This window comes from Ornithodoros turicata, chromosome 4, assembly GCF_037126465.1.
Source record: "Ornithodoros turicata isolate Travis chromosome 4, ASM3712646v1, whole genome shotgun sequence".
NCBI classification, from domain to species: domain Eukaryota; kingdom Metazoa; phylum Arthropoda; class Arachnida; order Ixodida; family Argasidae; genus Ornithodoros; species Ornithodoros turicata.
Genome location: NC_088204.1, coordinates 82,129,215 through 82,148,705, shown reverse-complemented (window position 1 = coordinate 82,148,705; position 19,491 = coordinate 82,129,215). Strand labels below are relative to the sequence as shown.

Genomic DNA, 19,491 nt, shown 5'->3' with positions numbered 1-19,491 from the left:
CGAAGGAGGGAAAAAAAGAAGAAAAAAGAAAGGCGAGCCAGGCTAGCTATACTATAATGTATACTATAATTACAGGATTAACTATAATGTACTATTTTTACCCGTTTTTATTTATTTATTTTCACTATACCGAGAAAATCCGCGCCTGCTTCGGGTCGCCGTTCGACTGGTCGGCCTGCTCGACTTACACTTGCCAGTAAAAACTGTTTTGAAATACAAAGCACGTCATAAGACGATCAACCACACGTGCGTTGAACGAGTTTTCTCCACACACCTTGACAAAATCTCTCAGCAGATAAGACCGTCCCACGAAACAACCCACATAACCCAACCCATTAAAATCGACGCCTTAGAATAACCAAAGCAGAATAACGTCCCTTATTTCCGCCCGACCGGAAGTTATCTAAATCATTCTCCTCGCAAAAACAAACACGAAGGACGTTGCTGAACTGTTTTCGAAAGAGAGAAAAGGGAGTATACCATTATTTCTACCTATCACTAACCCACTGACATATGCGGACGATACGATCGAATACGTCTGGCAGGAAAGCGCTCGTCAAGCGACGTTGTACTCGTTGGCGTGATCGACGGTTCGTCGGTGAAGCTGGTCACGAAAGCAGAAGGTTTTGGTTTTCTTGGTGTTTCTGTTCCGCTTCTCTTTTTCTTTCTCTGTTGTGAGCAGGCGTTAATACTGGCAACCATGAAGCGGGTGAGTTGATTTTGGGAAAGAGAGACCAGCTCGCGTGGCATAGTGGTTAGCACGATTGCCTTCCACGCCGACACTGGAAGGTGACGCGGGTTCGAAGCCCTGCGTCAGCTGTGCCGCTAAGGTTTTACCTGGGTTTCCGGCAGACTCTCCGGACGAATGCCATTTAACCCCCCCCCCCCTTCCTGCTGTACTCTCCCATCTGTCCACGTCTTCTGTATCAGTACACGTCTCACTCTCACGTCCACGTCTCTGTACGCGGCTCATAGCCACGGTTGCTTGGCCGCGCTAACACGGGATTTAAAAAACAGAGACCCACGATGGAACAATCTTAGAGCTAAAGCCCTGTGCGGATGAGCATTTTGCTAACGCATCTGCTCCGCAGTGATGGCTTACTTTCATATCCGCGTCCGACCTTCCACGTGGAACGCTTTTCATCCGCATCGTCCCCAAAAGGCACATGACAGAACGCACATATCACGTGTTTGGTTGCAACTGCGTAGGTAGAGACGCGCGATCTTATGCGCCACTGTAAGGGGAGCCCACATGCCAACTGGCATAGGTCCCCTCTCACGGTTTCCTTGAAATGTAGATGTATATGCAGAATAAATATTCTATTCTAATCTATTCTATTTTACGTAAACTTATTTTTGTGTTACTAGAAAGTTGGTTTAATAACGGTGCGTAGAATGCAGGACATTAGGAACGCTAGAACCCGGCCGAAGACATCCTCTACTTATGACATGGGCGTACCGAGAAGAAGGGGGGGGGGGGGGTGAAGGGGGCCGTGCCCTCTTGCCAATATATATATATATATATATATATATATATAACAATATATATTCATTTTTATGGTGTCTGTATGCACCGCCGATGAAGTTTAACAACGTGTCTATACAGGTGTCTTTTTTAAGCGATACAGATTTTTCATTAAAAAAACTATACGGGCTATAGACATGCTGCTTTCACTTCTATCATCTCTGGGCCGGCGGACGTTCTTGGCCATATGTTGCTCAACCATCAAATGACTAATTACCTAAAAATCGTTAATGAACTTTTTAATTATAAAAGCTACAAAGTTGTCCCAATGAGAACATATATTCCTTTCGGTGACCTGATAGCGTAGCCATTTTCAGAACAAAAATCCGTTCGGTAGATCGTCCGCAAAAAAATCATGAAGGAACACCTTTTTTTTTCTTTTTTCTTTGACGGTTGAGCAACATATGGCCAAGAACGTCCGCCGGCCCAGAGATGATCGAAATGAAAACAGCATGTCTATAGCCCTTATAGTTTTTAACGAAAAATCTGTATCGCCTAAGAAAATACACCACGTATAGTGGACTATACCTTAGCACCTGTCTTATGCGAGCTTTTCTAATCCTAACAACCAACTCATGCATCCAGCTTCCTACGTATGGCTTTCGATGCTGTTCACAAAAACATTTGTGTCTGTTATGTTGAATATGAACTTCTGGTACGCAAAATCTTATTTTATATACGTTGTGGGAGGCTTATCTGTGGCCATGCACTTTGAACGCACACTGAACTTGAGAGCAAGTAAATTCTGCATTTGTCAGTAATTGGATTATTATTCGGTACTTTTCCTGTAACTTAATTAAATTCAGCGTCATGTAACTGGAACTTCGTTACATTTCTTTTTTTTTTTTAATAACCTGCATGCACAAGCGAAGAACGCGCTTCGAACGAGGGAAGATAAATAACGTAGCCAGAACAATATTTCGGTAGGGGTTCACATTCATAGAGGAGATTATTTCGCCCTCCTTATCCCTCTACCAAATGCACCATCAAAGGTACGCTCTTCGATAATCCACCACATGGCCAGAGGAAAGCAAAGAATCTGCGACAACGACATAACGCATGCACCACATCTTCCATGTTCATCTAGAAAACGATGTCTGGCAGAATTCCTTCAGGGTTGGGCCTTGGTACCGAGTGACCGCAGCACCGCAGAGTTTTTGTGTTCGATCGCGCCTTTTATTTTTATGTATTATTAGCCCGAAGGACGTCGCTTTGATATCAAGGCGAGCTAAAGCTACCAATATCTGTGACATACGTGACAAATGGGGGACTGCTGACAAGCTCCCTGCAGCTGCCGTTTCACGTACTTGCAGCAGATATACGCAATCGCAGCAAAAAAAAAAAAAAAAGAAGGTCAACCACGGACAATTCTACTGTTCCCTGGGTCTGACAAACAAAAAAAAACAAAAAAAACGCGCTAGAAAACTATAATTTGCCTAGGATACCTGGGTTTTAATTCGCTGGAGTGAAGAAACGTGCTTGTCTTGTTTGTCTCTCCCTGTTTGTCTCTTGTCTGTCACACCCATGACCGTGAAAATGACGGCGCCCATGGTCAGCGGCCAAACCATTTGTGAACAACGCGAATGCTCTCCTAATTTTCCCGGGAACATTTTTTCCTGAACCAAAATGTTCCGGGAAAAAATGTCCCCTGGAAATAATGTCCCCTGAGGAACATCGACCTTTGGTACGCGTGGACCGGCTGACTTCGGACATTTTACTATAGGACAGTGTGAATATTCGAATTTTTGGAACACCGAAGCGAGTAATCGTATATTCTATTCCATTTCCGAATCAAATATGGAATTCAACGTTCGAATTCCGAATTGAATTGATGTTTCTTCCAAACCGAATATATGTATTTGAATAGTCCCGAAGCTGTACGCGTAAGGCCGGCACAGGGAGGGCATAAAACAGTGTCAGCTCTATATCAGCTACATACGCGTACATACCGTAGATGTTTATATTCCAGCGTATGCCGTATACAGTATGTAACCGATACGGTTATTCAACGGGTCGCTAATTTATTTGCATTCAATTCAGTTTTAAGATGACTATTCACACATAGCCTTAGTTTGCCTAGGGGGTCAGTTTTAGTGCATTTACTTCGTTGTTTCTCGCAATAAAGCGGCCTGTACAGCCAAGGGGCTCCGGAGGCGCAACGCCTGACACCACTAGACATTGAAATACATTCTTGCTCGTCAATTTTTTTCTTCTTTTTTACTTTACATATCACCCTGCACGTCATTTCTGAGCCAACCCTACATGGCAGATCTGTAATATTGGTATCTTCAATGCCGCACAAACTGACCGGTTCATTCGCAGGCTTCGGGGATCTCCCTAGCGAATTCGAGTAAATATTCTTTGAGTGCTGACTCGCAGTTTTCTGCACTTGTTGACAACGTTCCTGATGATTAGCAAACTGAACTGATTTACCTGCAGTGCGATGCACCGATAAAGAACAACTTCGCTGAAGTTGGTGCGGCTTCGTTTTATCCTTACGTTGGACGAAAGTGTCTGAAGATACGTATGTTGTCGCGGACGAACCTGTCCATGTTCGGTACAACGTACGTCTAATAATAATAGTTCGTGGCTCTACGTCACAAGACAACTATGTCAACGTACGTCTGTCAGCAGGCGTTTTCTGCGATGAACCTGAATAAGTCAAAGTTACGCTCACAACTAATAAACGAAGACCACAGCGCAGTCCTTAAGATTACGATTGGACAATCACTTTCACGTGATGTTGAAGTAAAATAGTTAAAAAGCTAAGCTTCCTCATGAGACAGCATACAAAAAGGATTGCTGACCCTGCGATTGAGCAACGCTAAGTAACCCAAACATACAGGGTGTCCCAGAAAACGTATCATTGAATTATAATAAAAAAAACTACACCACCTAGAGTCATGCGGTCAATGGAATTTGTTCTTAATGGGTTTTTGCCACCTCCTCGTGTGGATGTCGTGCAACGCAAGTTTAATTATGTAAATTTTTGCGAGCTTAAGTCGGAAATTTGCCTAGTAAAGGTCACTTTTTTACCCCACCAATGTGAAGAGAGTGTCTAATTTAGTCAAATTAATGATAATTGACAGGGATATTCGGGAGCTATCCCATCGGAAAAAATAGCCCATAGAAAAAATAGGAAAAAAAATGTGGAGAGGAAACAGTCAGAAAAAGAGGAAAGAGCCACAAAGTTGGAAAAATGTGTCACTTTAATCACCAATCTCAACTGAGTCAGTTATCAAGTGGCACGGTACACTTTACTCATCACTAGTGCACAACAAATCAACACGCTTAAACGCAGCCAATTTACTAACTGAACAGGGTCGTGCCAGAAGTAAATTAACGCACACTCCGCAAACTCAAATATCCCAAACTCACCCGTAAAGTCAAACAAAATGCACACAGTTTGAGACACGGGACACTTCCAGCACGTAGATCCGCAAATGAGCGAGATAAATGTTGAATGCAGAAGACATGGCACTCACGAGCACTGCACCGTGTGGACGTTGCCACGACGACCCGATCCAAATCCAAGATGTCTTTGATGGGGTTAATGCGTTAAATTAGACGACAATTCTCTTTCTAGTTTTGCAGCTAGTTACGTGGCGTTGTACAGTTACACGATGTCATGCTGATGTCGGCCCCCTGGGAACCGTCCCTGGGAAGACTCTGCGGAATAAAAATGGTGTATATAATATTAGCGGAAGAAAGGCCCCAATAAAGAAAGAATGTGACAATGATGCAATGTTTATAATGACCATATTGGTATATTTATGTCAGGATATAACGGTGGTCACAGGCAGTGCAATTGGCCTGCGGATTAATTTAGCTCACCTTCTTAATGTGTGCGAAAATCACTGCAAATGGCACACCTTATTTAAGGAGGACAAGGTGTCTACGCACCCGGCACCGTGCCGTTAAGTTACCCGACCAAGATCAAACCCGCAACATTGGGACAAAACGACTGACACATTACCAACTTATCTCCTAAGGCATATGCAGTATCATTGGGTGGTCACAAATTTCAATTTCACAATTTCAAAAGCCAAACGATGAAAACTCAGCTGTCACCAAACAGCTTTTTAACTTGTGGAAGAAATAAAATCAGTCTACATATTTAGTCAAAAGCAAACTTATGTTTTCTCCAGTTGCCACAGACTTTGAAGGCTGTCTTTGAAGTTGTGCTTCTCAGTGACTGAGCATAAGGAGACATTGAGTGTACCTTCTTAGAGATAAAACTAAGATAAGCATAACGAACAATGACAGCTGGGACTGCAGTGGTTGATGAGGGAGCCCCCTCGTGGCATTAACGTGCCTCCACCCACCTTTTATAATTCAGGCAGCTCAACCTATTGCTCCGTTACAGCTTAGGCAAATAAATGCAGTCTGCTGTTTTGGTTAAAAAAAAACACGACCTAATAGATTATAGCGACCATGTCATAATCGGCAAACCCAACGAGGAGCTCATCCGCACGATCCGCTAGGGGGCACTACTCATCGGCCCGCAAGACCTGCGTCACGATTGGACGATGGAAATTTGAATTTTGAACGCACAGAAGCGGACACACGATTACCGTAGCAGACGACAGCAACAGTTCCTATGAAAACGCGTAGAATGATGATGATATTCAACTTAAGAAGGAAGCAACTCTCGTGGGACATCCGCCGCTTGTACAAAAATACTAACGTAAGCTAAAGTACAGAGTACTATAGAAATCGAGGAAGGAATAACCGGGTAGATGAGTAGCGCGCCACTGCTAGTCTCCAAATGCAGCGCTCGGAAGGGGTTCCGTATGACATGGTCGCTATAATCTAGTAGGTCGTGCAAAAACACACGATTCAGAGGGAAAGCAGCAGGTTCTGCGAGACATGGGCAATTCTGGGGTAATCGTGAAAAGCGGGGGCTCTAACCATAGGAAATAGCCCCCTGGGAAAGGTGAGGAAATGGTTCACGCCTCCAGTGCTCAAGAACATTGTCAAGAGCATTGAAACACATGCTGCCTGCAGGGATGCCCCTGGTGAACAGTGCCAGTCTTAGGGGAAGGATGACGCAGGGGGACAACTGCTCCCCTACAAATGTATATCGGGAACTCTTTGTACTCACTAGTCAATTTTGTTACCATATTCTGCCAAACAGTTGCAATGGTACACAAAACACAGGTTGAAGTCGAGTGATTTGTAAATTTTTTTTCAGAACACAGCTCACTTTTCACACCCCGAAAGAAGTCGTCCGGGGTCAAACTTCCCATTAGCAGAACAGCAATAAAGTACACCAAGGACACTTGTCATCTCCGCCTTATCTCCAGCCTTTTGCATCTCCATGTTGAAAAGCTCTCTAAACCTACCTCTACCTCCCACCTCATGCACCACTAAAGCTTAATGATAATCATCCACTTTACAATGCATGACAACTATGATCAGATGCCAAATTCGTTTTTTGCACTTGGGGCTTCTCCAACGTGTGCTGAAATCACAGCCGGCTCCCACCGTGTTTAACGATCCTCGTTGAAGACACCGTGCCTAAGCAACCAACGCCACCAAGATGCCGGCGTCCTCAGCCGGGTTCGAACCTGCGACCTCGGGGGCACCACTACACGCACATACTTTTCTTAAGAACACAAGGAAATTAGAAACTTACGCTCCCCACTTACGGAACTGCATGTGAAGCACCACGCTAGAATTGACACGACATCAAATATGGAGTACAGCACAAGTGTCAGTCATGGAGTGAGCTCGTAAAAAAAAAAAAAAAAAGTAACGAAGTTATGGTTAGCTTGTGAAAATTATAAAAGGTCTAGAGCTGGCATTACTCTTTGAGATGCAACTAGTTGTAGCTATAGTTTACAATTACAATTTTTGTGATTTAACTAGTTGCAGCTGTTTATTTACTTGCCCGTGCCAACCAACAGCAAATGCCTAGACCGTGGGGAACTTGAAAAACAAATAAGACGCAGACCACAACGAAATGGCAGAACACATCAAAAGCTTATAACGGAACAAACAAAAGAAGAGCAAGTAAGAAAATATACAGGGTGTTTGCTGTAACATGTCCAGAAATTTTATTTAAAGCGAGCGATAAATGAGAAACGAGCGCTACTTTTCAGCTACTTGACTAAGAAACAGGTGCTACTAGTGAAGCAGTATCTGTTTCTTACTCAAGCAGCACAGAAGTACCACTTTCTTTTCTTTTATCGCTCGCTTTAAATATAATTTCTGGACACGTTAGAGCAAACACCCTGTATCCATAAGATGAAGTATAAAAAAGTGTTCCATAGGAACAAGAGACGAGAATGAATTGTGTGATGAGGGGTAAGTGAGCTGATGTGCCTAATTGGTGCATAAAAACAAATAGCAATACAAAATGCAATTTTATAAACGAATGAAAGAAGATATCTTATTTCCACAGTGGAGCGTAGCTAGAACCGCGATAAAAAGTCACTATGGTGGCTTGACTAGTCATAACCTAAAGATAGTGTCACCTACTCAAGAATACCGTACCAAATCAAATATATTCATAGCATGCCACGTCCTACTTAAAAATATATCGAATGCAATCAGACCACGTTATCAAATTGATACAATGAAACAAATGCTGGATAAGCGCTTGTACTGTCGAGCCGTACTTATGTCACACGCTTCACCTTGCACGTTTGACTTATATATAGGGCCTGACTTTTTAGGGTTAAACCCGTATCCGCCCGATATTTACCCCCCGAACGAAATCTGTAAAATTCGGGTTTAACCCGAATCTACCCGAAAACATCCGGGTCGCGTGGCGCACTCGTAAGCGTGCATTAAAATAAAGTTTGATAACATTGCTAAACATTAGTTCCATGTTAAGAACAATTTTTATAAACAAAAATTATCACCCGAATGCACCCGAATTCCTGACAGCAGAATATGCCGTAACAGGATTTAACCCGAACACACCCGAATTTTCGAATGAAAAATATCACCCGATATTTACCCTCCGAATTTGGCCAAAAATAAAACCCGAAAAAGTCAGGCCCTACTTATATAATATAAGCTTACATCACCACTGACTTTAATGCCACCTTATAGCTTAGAAAGCTATCCATACCTTGACATGTATGTGGTTTTTCAACATTGCAGACCTCAATATGAGAGCCTGAAAACCAAAAAAGCAGATCAATGACGAAACCTGCTCACGATTCACACTTTGAGGATTTGACGCGAACTCACTGCCGTCCGCCTGTTGTACTCCTTTCCCATAGCTAATGCCCGTTCAAACGTTGTGCTTCGCTGATCTATGTCCTTCGCATAAAGTATCTGGAAATGTAATGCAGCCATATTTTAACACACCCACATTCTTGTTTGGGGGTTTTCTTAGTTTCTCTTTTCCTTCTTTTTTAAATTCTGCATTAGTGCCACGAAGCAACTGTTTGTCTGAAATAAATCTGCGCAGTTTTGGGACGAGATATTTCGTACACGTGTTCCTGACAACCCAAAGGTTACGAATACAGTCAACCCTCGATTTATGAACCTTCGATTTATGAATTCCCTCGTTTTATGAACACTAGCACAAGGAACCAAACTTTTTACATGCATTTTTCCCTCGTTTTATGAACCTCGATATTCGAATAATGAATGGAGTTTCTGGGAACCAACTAGGAGTTGCCCAGCGTTTTTGCCCTCAATTTATGAACGGATCCTTCCGAGGCCAACAAAAACCTTTATACGGATTATTCGTGGCCTTTTGAATGATGCCTGAACAGACAAAACGTTTTCCAGGTATTGCACCCTCGGTTCTTAACCCCTCGAAATCCGAACAACAAACGGGTTTTCCACAAGTCTTCCTGACCTCAATTGATGAATAAGGTGTCCGCTGTCACCCGGAGATTAACACAGATTTGAGATTGACACAGCAGAAGGCATGATCGAAAGCGAAATTACACAATATATTGCATTATAAACACAATCCCAACTCGGAAATACTGTTCCATTTGCTCGATTGTACTCACTTAATGGAATTTTCGATTTATGAATCCTTCGATTTATGAACGATTTTTCGGGGAACCGAGGGTGTTCATAAATCGAGGGTTGACTGTATACCGCAACCTTTGTGGCGGTTCTGTTGCGGAGTCCCACTTTAATGTGCACCACTATATACCGGTACACTGTATCCAATATTTCTCACTGAGGACAATGTGTCTAAGCATCATGCCAGCAAGTGGCCAGGTTTGAACCCGCAAGCTTGTTCTCCGTAAGCAAACAAATAATTGGACAAATAATGAAACAAATGCAATCAAATTGAAGCACCTTGTTGTGAGAGTCTATGCGTGCCTGGATCTGCCCATCCAAGATGAGCTGCATGAGTTCGTCCTCCAGATCAATCACTGTCGTGTTGAAGGCAGATGCCATTTTGTTCATGTCTGCAGACAGGTATGGGCTGAAGTACTGCAATGAACAACAGAGGGAAACATGCACCCATTTAAGAAGGTGATGGTATGACAATACGTATACGGGATGGCCAATGATAAAATTTACAGTGTTGTCACATGATCAAAGTTAGAGAGTTCCATTATGTTAAAGTCATTAGTGTAATAAATCTACGTGAGCAGAAAAATCATTATACACCATTTCAAGCATTATGTTGTCTCCTGGTGGTTGGATATAGAAACAAAGATCCCCCAACAATACCACTCTTACGTCTTAGGAAGTCTAATTTCTGAGTTATACACGTATATTTCCATGGTCAATAATAATAAGGGTTACGCATTTTCGGTTTTAATCGAAAAGCATACGCCGGGTAAATTTTTCCCTCATTCGGTTATAATCGAAAAACATCGAATACAGAGGAACATTCCAGGAACCATGACAGATAAATTGCTGCACACGCTCAGCTTAAGATTCCAACATGCCAAGCAGGCTTTCCTTTATTACTCTTCTTTTCTTGCTATTTCCTATGGCTGGATGACCTGCGACCACATTGAGTGTTCCAGGGTCAACCCTTTTGTCCCAGATCGGGTGCCACTGGTTCGAATCTCATTCTTCCGCCACTGTAGGTGCCCCACTGCGCCTGTGAACCTTTTAGGGACGTGACGTCAAGTAGAATCTCAGTCACCGGCCTTTAGTTGTTTAGTGGAGAGTTTGCGACAGTACGTACACTTTCCACGTACGGCTGTCCTGCCTTTCCGCGGTGCCCGAGATGGGAAGAAAAAGGAAGAGGGCCTCGGACTACGTTTGCAAAAATCAAGATTTTGAACTCTCGGGCAAGGAAGATGTTGTCGTATGCAAGTATTGTCGTGCGGCAGTTAATGTGGGCTGGGGAAGAGGTGAATCCTAGAAGAATCCTCATAACGAACAAGGTGAGCAAACGCCTTCCGGTCATTTCTTGCAGCGCTTATAAAACTGGCACTTAAGAAACTGGTAATCGGCATTGGTTGTTGTTGTTAAGGCAGCGTTAGACACGCACAGCACTGAAATTACATTGTAATAGCTATTCGCCGATAACTGTCGGGTAAACCATGTACACGCGAGGAAAAACATTGAAAAAAACTCGGATTTCGCGAAAAGCAATGAGCACTGAAAAACATACGCCGAATCCGCCCAAAAATAAACAGCGAAAACGCAGAACCCTATCAATAATGCTGAAATATGGCCTGCCGTGGTTGGAGTCCCAAGCTTTCCGCTAATCACTGAAATTTCGCAGAACTGCCATTTTCCTCTGAATCATCAGTTTTTCTGGGAATATTGAATTTATTTTGAAATGATGTTAGTATAAATGCCAACCGATAAGCAGCCATTGCAGGAGGCAAAGGAAGAACTGTTTACTTTTGGACACACTGTATATGACTATAAATGACTGACAGACCTGTATGAGAGCCCTGTTTCTGATTTGTGTGTACAGCGTACTGACATGCGGTGCTAGGTAGAGGTCCAGCAGGAGGTTGTCCTGAAAAAAAAAAGAAAAAAACTGTTTTAGCATGAAAAGTTATCTGAGGCCCAGAAAATAAATCCATAATGCACCACTTTTTCATTCTCCACACTGCTACCGAGGGCAATACTGACACTGCACTTACCTTAATTTCATTCAGTAATGTAAGGCAAGTGGCATATTTTGACTCGTAAAACTTGAAGATGATGTCCCTTAGCTGCGGCTCAAGCTCCAAAAACAGCTTGAACGAACTGAAAGAAAAAAAAAGTACAAAACAAACTACGTTAACAAAAGTGTAAGAGGTTCAAATATGCGCGAGAACAATCCTGTGCAACGAAATAAAATCACCTGCTTGAAATCACGTTGCGCAGAAGTTCCTGACGATCAAATGACGCTAGCGCACAGAGGCCACCATACATGGCAACGTTGTTGGGTGATAACATCTAAAAATTGTAAGCAAACAAACGTAAATAATGTAAACAAACGTGAAAAAAAAAAAAAAGATGCGTAGAGAAATTTTTGGCCAGAGATTCTCACATCTGGGAAGTCACAGTGGTCAAAGCTGGCCTGCAGGAAGTTCTTAGCAGCCGACTTGTACTTCTTTGTGGCTAACTCCGCCAGACCAGCGGCGCACCGTAACTTTGTCAGGATGTGCTGGTGGGCTTCTTTGGCATGGCCCTGTGAATAAGGGGGAAAAAAGAAAAACATTTTTCCCACGATGCTGCAGCCACATTTGGGTGCCAAGCAGCGCTTCATTACAAGATATTCATTAATGGCTCGTTCACATTAGCATCTTTCTGTTCCAAATTCCCAACTCAACCCAACTAATGATGCAATGACCTAGACAATCTTAGATTTACCTTTAGACAAGACTTATCTTGGAGTATCCTAGAAGACTGCCTGCTGTGTGCAATACAGCCAAGCCAGTTTATTACGATTTTCTATTTTACGATAACTGTGATATTATGATCAAGGCAGGGATTTTCCCACACGCCCCATCCACCCCCCACCCCCACCCCCACCCCCATATTGCCTGCCATAAAGGCCAAAACAGCCAGAAAAACTGCAAATATGTGTGGATGCTCAATGGTGGATGTACTCTGCAGCTTGCTGCCAATCTCCATATAACACTGAGACTGCATGTGCCTTGACTATGCACGACTACACTGTGCTATCATAACGTGACTATGCTACAAAATACCATGCAAACGACTAAATATAGCAATCCTGCGCACAAAGAACAAAAATAATTCCTACCTCCACAAATTCGGGAGTTTGTTCAGCCTTGTTGACGTAGGTTAAGACGTGGGACCAGTTCTGGAGATATATGCTCACCTGCAGAACAAACTGGGTGAGTGACATACCTACACTTGAGCTCACAAAGTAATTTGGAAACGTGTTCACCTTTATCACATTGAGACACATGTTAACAACGTGCCTGGAACTGGTACAATAGTCCCTCGCCCTCGAGAAACACTTGAGTGCATTGTTAAGATCCCCACAGTCGAGGTAATGGTCGCCAAGATCGTCATGGCCCCTCCTAAAAGCGAAACATGCAAAACATTTCGCAAGTGCATTGCCAGGAGGAGAAAATTAGCAATGTCCACCTCGTATTAAAGAAGCTTACCTAATGCTTTCCTTGATTGAGTTGCTCTTGTAGTTTTTAAGGTCAGTGTCGAGCTTTTCGAGCTTCAGGGCAGCCTTCTTGTTTTTGGTTTCGATCCACTGGGTGTCGAGCGGCGCAACCACAGGATTGGCTCCTCCTGTGACGTCTGGCAAATTGGACGCTCTGGAATTATAGTAGAATTAGTACACCCATTATATTACCCATTATGTTTTTGCAGAAAACATTTTTCTAAACTTTTTTTTTTTATGTGTTGTTAGTTAAAGGGCCAAGCACTACTTTATGCAAGCAAGAACGTGAATATCAGTCTCACCCTACAGCTTCAATGAGCTTTTTGTGGATCTCCTGGTACTTTGCAACGTTGTACGTGCCCTGAACGTGGCCCAGAGCCGTACGGAGGGCTTCGACGCGCAGCAGCGGACAGTGATCCGCGATGTAGAGCAGGCGATACAGTCGGGCGAGACCCGTGTAGCTATTGGAGTAGACTTCTAAATCCTACAACACAAAGTGTATACTGTGAAGAACGCACATCCAACCGTTGTTCATAGCCCGAAAAATTCCACAAAAATTGCAGTATGTGCACTTACCAATGAAGGGTTTTCTACGGAATAAGAATCTTCTTCAGTTGCTTCGCTCTCATCTGGTGCAGCGTCAACTTGCATGGGCTCAACTGAGCTCTGTAAAAGATATCGTCATGTGCTTCAAACTGTAACGAATTTCATCCTAACAACCAGCCATGGCAGCAAAAGGTTAATGTTCTTGTAGTTTCCCCGTCCATACCCTCCCCAAAAACTGGACCGACTAATATTTCAGTTAGAGTAGCACATGGCTAACTCAACGTGCAGCTTCAAACTACATCACCGGCATAATATCAACGCTTGATCACACGTATTCCGCTTCTATGTAAGAGTTAGAACGTATCTAGCTCAGACATTTCTTCAACAATCTTGTTTGCGTGACGTAGATTTTCTGTCAACAACGCTTGTGTCAAACGATTGCTGCTTAGTGAATGAATACCGAAAGCTCTAACCGGATTTAACGCATTCATTCGTGCCCGATTCGTTTTGGTTTCGCGTTCAGGATGCAATGGGTGGATTCACCGCGCACCAGATATTGAAAATGACAAAATTCAGGTACGTACCGGCTGAGGCATCGTCGAAAAACTTTCTTCTGTGCACCGCGTTTTATGGTTCGATATTCCGTTGCACTCCACTCCACTGTTGACAAAGTTGACAAAGCGCTAGTACTGTTTTGTGTTCGTAGGTGGCGCAAGCGTATAATTTTGTTTGATACTATAGGAGAAGGTGGCAGCACCAACTTCATCCATTTAGCAATGCTCGATTCATACAGACCGCGCAAGCATGCTGGCATGCTCTTCCCTCGCTTTGTACGTTCTGTGGAGGCCGTAGGGGCAAAACAGTGTTAATACAACGCAAACTGATGCGGCAATGAGTGCTCAGTGCAGGGATATTCCAAGCACCCCGGCCCTTCCCTAAAACACCCAAACAACACAGCTGTCTGTGCTATCGTCAGCTGTGCTGTTTGTTTGTTTTCTATGGGATTTCCCCGGGTGATTTAAGACAAATATCGGTACAGCTTCCTGTGAAGTCGGCCCAGGACGCACGATAGTCATGACGTTGCCCGCCCGAGCGTGGCCAGCTAAGGCAAGCAGTTCCGTCACCATCTCAACCTGGAAAACTCTTGGCGACCTTCGCTTTTTAGATGACCTCTTACTTGTCCGGGTGAAATCCTGAAGGTGGCAGCCTTATCTTATATCTTCCCAATGTGCAGATAAGACACGTCGGCGACGTCATCAGGTGAAACGACGAGGACATGGCAAGACGGTAACACTGCTACACATGTCTTGTCATAAGTTTGTCACTGGTTCTAGGCAACCACGTAGGCAAAAGAGGCAAATTGAACTTCCTCGTGTCTGAGACCGTACGATACACGAGACGAACTTCACTTCTTTCTTTCTTGTTCTTTGATGTTCTTTTTTAGTCTGTAGAGGCACGTTAACTCAATGACTCCAGAACATGTCCCGAACCTGAACAATCCACTCGCAGACTGACGACTTGCAGTTTCTCTTTCTTAATCTTCAATACCAGTGTTAGTTTTATTGTATTGCTGAGTTTATCGCTTTGTATACTTGCTTGTATTGTTCTTATCCTGTTATTCCAAGATGTTGTTTTGTTCCTTATTTCCTCGTGTTTTCCTTGTCCACGTTCCATGCCCACCTTGTCCACCCCCATGTAATGTCCCTCCGGACCCTCGGGGTTTTTTGAAATAAATAAACTGTTTGAATCGGTGGTCTCTTCACTTTCCCAGTTTTCGTCAGTTCAGAGCAAACGCCTTTCTACGTCTGTCTTCCGCCACTACCTCTAATTTTATTAAGTTTCTTCGCTGATGTCACCTCTCTATCGGCACTAGCTCCCAAACGAATGCCGTATTGCGAAAAAAATAAGCGATTAACATGCCACTCGCTTTAGCGAAACACCCAGCAATGTATCATATCGACCAATAATTTGCATGCCAGGCGGCTATGATATCAAACAAACGGGTCGTGCACCAGGAGGAAAATATGTGCCCGCATCGACCGTTTATTTCCCTACATTTTGTAATGTAATTTACCAGAGAGCCTTCTTTTTTCTGCACCGTCACACGCGAGCTTCTGCCGGGACAGCGGCTGTGGCTCGCTCGTCCATTCCAGTGGCGGGGATTGTTGCTGGCTTCTCGTGACGTTTGTGGACAGTGAAACTGGCATCATGACAAGGACGACAAAGCACGGGACAGCGACGTCTTACACGGCTTGGCACAGGTAAAGGTCAATATTCAATCGCGCGAGGTGCATCAGAACGTTGGAACTTGAGTCCAATGAAATAGGCACCGTATGGGCGTTACGACAGGGGGGGGGGGGGGACAAAATGGGGGTCGGGCCCCCTCCTCTCCTCAAGTTGTAACCAAGTTTTCCTTGAGCACAAGGAGAAGACACGAAAATGACGACAGCAGTGCAGTGCACGTATGAAGGGAATTGCCTCAGGACAAGAGCCGCCGATATTTCGAACAGAGAATGTTCTTCTTCTGGGCCCAGAAGTAGATGAACAGTTCGAACGTTCGAAATATCGACGGCTCTCGTCCTGAGGCAATTCCCTTCATTAGTCATTACTTCTCTACCGGTTCGCTGGATTTCTGCCGGTCTACGGCCTGCAATGCACGTCTGTTAAAGTTCCAGCACAGGGAAGAATCGTGGTTTGACAAAAGTCGCGACAGACTTACCATTCTCGGCAAGAGGTGCTGCAGAAATCGAGGAATTACCATGGAAGAACAACCGTGATTGATCATTGATGTCGTACTTGGAGTCTCGCGCTGTGAAAACATTTCCAGGCTGTCTTGTAGACCAGAATCGAAGCGGGAACAGAAGGGACCGAGAGAACACCGACCGATAACGCATCCCATGTAATACGCACCACGGCTGACACTGCATCCACATTCAGCATCCAGTCAGATGACGTCATGATAGCAGCCGTACATTGGTTGTTCTTTTTTTGCGCCACGTGGTCACACAGAATCCTTATCGCCGAAATTTCTTTTGATATTTCGGCTTAGGAAACGGGTTCAAGATGCGAAAGATAAGCTTGTTTTTGAACGGAACACGTTGTAGCAACGATAAGTGCATATACCTTCGTAGAGAAAAGAAAAGCCTGCCACTTTCCGATAACGGTCTACTATAGTATGAGATAAAGAAGTGGCACTCTGTAGAACAAAACAAAAGGGCAGAAGTGAGTGTGGTAACATCCCTGTGACAACATTTCCTTGTGGAGTCTGAGGACTGAGAACACAGCTTAAAAGTGCCTTACTGCACACAGCCTTCAGCTTAAAAGTGGTCATTGCGCCTACACAGAGAACTGCGGCCTTGGGTGTCAATTTTGCGCCCACAACTCGGCCGTCCGGCCCGAATGGCTGAAGTAACTATGGTGTTAAGGGGGGTCTACTCCGCGAACCCAACAGGGAATTGTAAGTGGCTGGGCATAGACCACGCCAGAATGAGTAAAACGTATAGTGAGTAAAGTGTTCATCAAGAAGATGAATCACTGGGGGATCACAGACTTGGCAAGTCATCGATTGTGCCATAAGCCAAGCTGTAGAAAATCTTCAAGTGCCCCGAGCATCTTGTCGGACGACTGAGGACCTAACAGTTTCGCGATGTCGAAGGCTCGGGAGTCCCCACGAGACCGGTTCGCCTCTAAACCCCATCTAATAACCCTGTCACACGGGCAGTCTCCAATGACGATTGAAACCAACGACCGTTGAAAATGGGCGTAGCACCATCAAGCGGGTAACGCGTCAACTTCTCAACGAGCACTGGATCCAATGTTTCCTGATAGGTTGACACATTACACGCTAGGGAGCGCTACCTGCATTTTGAATGGTCATCCACCTCAATGGTCGTTGAAGACTGCCCGTGTGACAGTGGCATAAGTCCCCCTTGTACAGCCCCGCTCCTTCCTCGAAGATATTCGTCAGAAAACAGGATTCCATCGTTCCCTTTCCTGGATCAGCTGCCCTGGTATGATTTGTCCCCGTGTGAGTTAACTGTTGTATGAGTTCTCCTGATTATGAGCCGGATGGTCGCCATCATCAGCATTGGACACGTAACAACTGCCCTCGTAAAAAGCCCCCTTTCGTCTGAAATGCTTTACCGTGGCAGATTTGCTCGAAAGAGTCATGAAAGTAGAGGAAGACCACAAACCTCACTAGACTATACTGCGTAGAATGGTAAGCCGCATTTGGATGGTGTAGTCTGATATCGCAAAATTGTTGCCCCAAACCAAAAGCGAACACACATTTAATATGTATAATATAGAAAGGTGTTTCGTCATATAGCGAACGTGCCTTCGTTGTACGCACCGCGGATGCTCTTTCGAGAACCTCGGAAAAAAAAGGGGGGGGGGGGGAGAGGAATTTATTGGCAGAAAAAAAAAGAGAAAGGAAAGAAAAAAAAGGAAGGGGAAAGGTCAGCCATGCAGCACGCCGGCTTGCTATTCCCTAAACAAAAAAAAAACATGAATAATAGAGAAAAAAAGAAATAACAAAAAGACAAATAAGTAAAGAAAAAAGGAAAGAAACTCGGCTCACAGGGAGCCCGTATCACGCAGAAAGCCGAGCACCGCTTTTGTGACGCTCCACTGGTTAGCTCGCTGCACGGGGCCAATGAGTGTTGCGAGAGAAACGTCTGTCCGTCCGTCCGTGCACCCAAGCGCTGAGAGGTGTTGCCAGAGCACGGCCCGATGATGGTGGTGACGCTGACAGTGGAGAAGCTGATGAGAGATATCGTCTTCTACGGCGTAGTAGTGGGCAAGTGGGCGATGGGACGTGGCCCATTTTGAACAGGAGTGAACGGGTAAGGGCAACGTTCAGCCGAAGACGATGTAGAAGGGACTGCTCCTCGCGGGTACAGCGGGAGCCGATGACAAACTCCAGTGAGGGGTCGATGGACTGCAGGAATGCATGAGGTCGGATATCGTCTACAAGAAACTGGCGGGTGCCGTCGCTGCAGATCACAGCCTGTTCCAACGTTTATATTGGATATGAAGAGGGATATAATATATAATTGGATATAAGAGAACGCGGTGCGTACAACGAACTTGCAGTGTTGTGCGTATCGCGATACCTTTTTAAATCGGTATCGGAAAAGTATTGCCGTTACAAATTTATGGTAACGCGATCCCTGTATCGTTACCGATACCCATACTTTTTAGTGCCCCACCCTTTCTTCACCGACCATATTTCTCACTCGTATTCGTTGTCAATGGTCCGCTCATAGCCCTCGACAGGAAGCCTGTGGACACGCCTACGTGCTCCGTAACGGGAATTATGGAATTATACCAAACACATGTTCACTTTTTTTCTTCGAATCTCGAGGAAATACACGACGCTGTGCTGAACAGAAGGGTTGTGGTCAACGAACAGTAGGTCAAGGACAGTGCGCTCTGGATTCCACTGCTAAGCTGCCGTGTCGCACTGAGTCACGCTCACATATGTAGTGTGTGTGGTGTTTTAACTTCGGGTATAGGTTTCCTTGGTCATTGGACTCCACGGTATGTGCGGGCCTGACACTAACGTAATTGTCATATCGACCTCTGTCAGCTGCCGGAGAGACCACGGCCTGCTTGGATGGCAGAGGACGACTTTGAGAACCAGCTATTGATAAAAGTCGAGCAAAAGTGTCCGAGCTACATAATAAATATGCTGTCTTTTTACTGCGAAGCTGTCTTCTCCCAAATTGCTATTATACGTACAATTATGGTGTTCACGCAAGAGAGATTTTTATGTTGCATCATCTTCGTATTTCAAACACAAGTATCGGGCAAAGTATCGAGTTTCATTTTTTTTTTTTTTTGAGTAACGGTAGCGGTATTCCGTTACTCTAAAAAAGTAGTATCG

At 44.4% G+C, this 19,491-nt stretch overlaps 1 protein-coding gene across 2 annotated transcripts; it reads right to left on the bottom strand.

Moving 5' to 3' along the window:
- Positions 1–4,715: 4,715 nt before the first annotated feature.
- On the bottom strand, positions 4,716–16,532 carry LOC135392135 (COP9 signalosome complex subunit 1-like). Of its 2 annotated transcripts, none has more exons than XM_064622822.1 (14): positions 16,324–16,532; positions 13,635–13,724; positions 13,361–13,542; positions 13,051–13,212; positions 12,828–12,963; positions 12,681–12,758; positions 11,961–12,101; positions 11,772–11,866; positions 11,569–11,674; positions 11,361–11,441; positions 9,806–9,943; positions 8,729–8,815; positions 8,607–8,654; positions 4,716–5,194 (listed from the first exon to the last, which is right to left on the bottom strand). In XM_064622822.1, exons 1-14 carry the CDS (start codon positions 16,501–16,503, stop codon positions 5,120–5,122), a joined length of 1,599 nt encoding a protein of 532 aa, XP_064478892.1. In that variant the 5' UTR covers positions 16,504–16,532; the 3' UTR covers positions 4,716–5,119. The 2 variants fall into 2 exon arrangements, with proteins under 2 accessions (XP_064478892.1, XP_064478893.1); XM_064622823.1 differs by lacking the exon at positions 16,324–16,532 and adding an exon at positions 14,189–14,296.
- Positions 16,533–19,491: the final 2,959 nt, after the last annotated feature.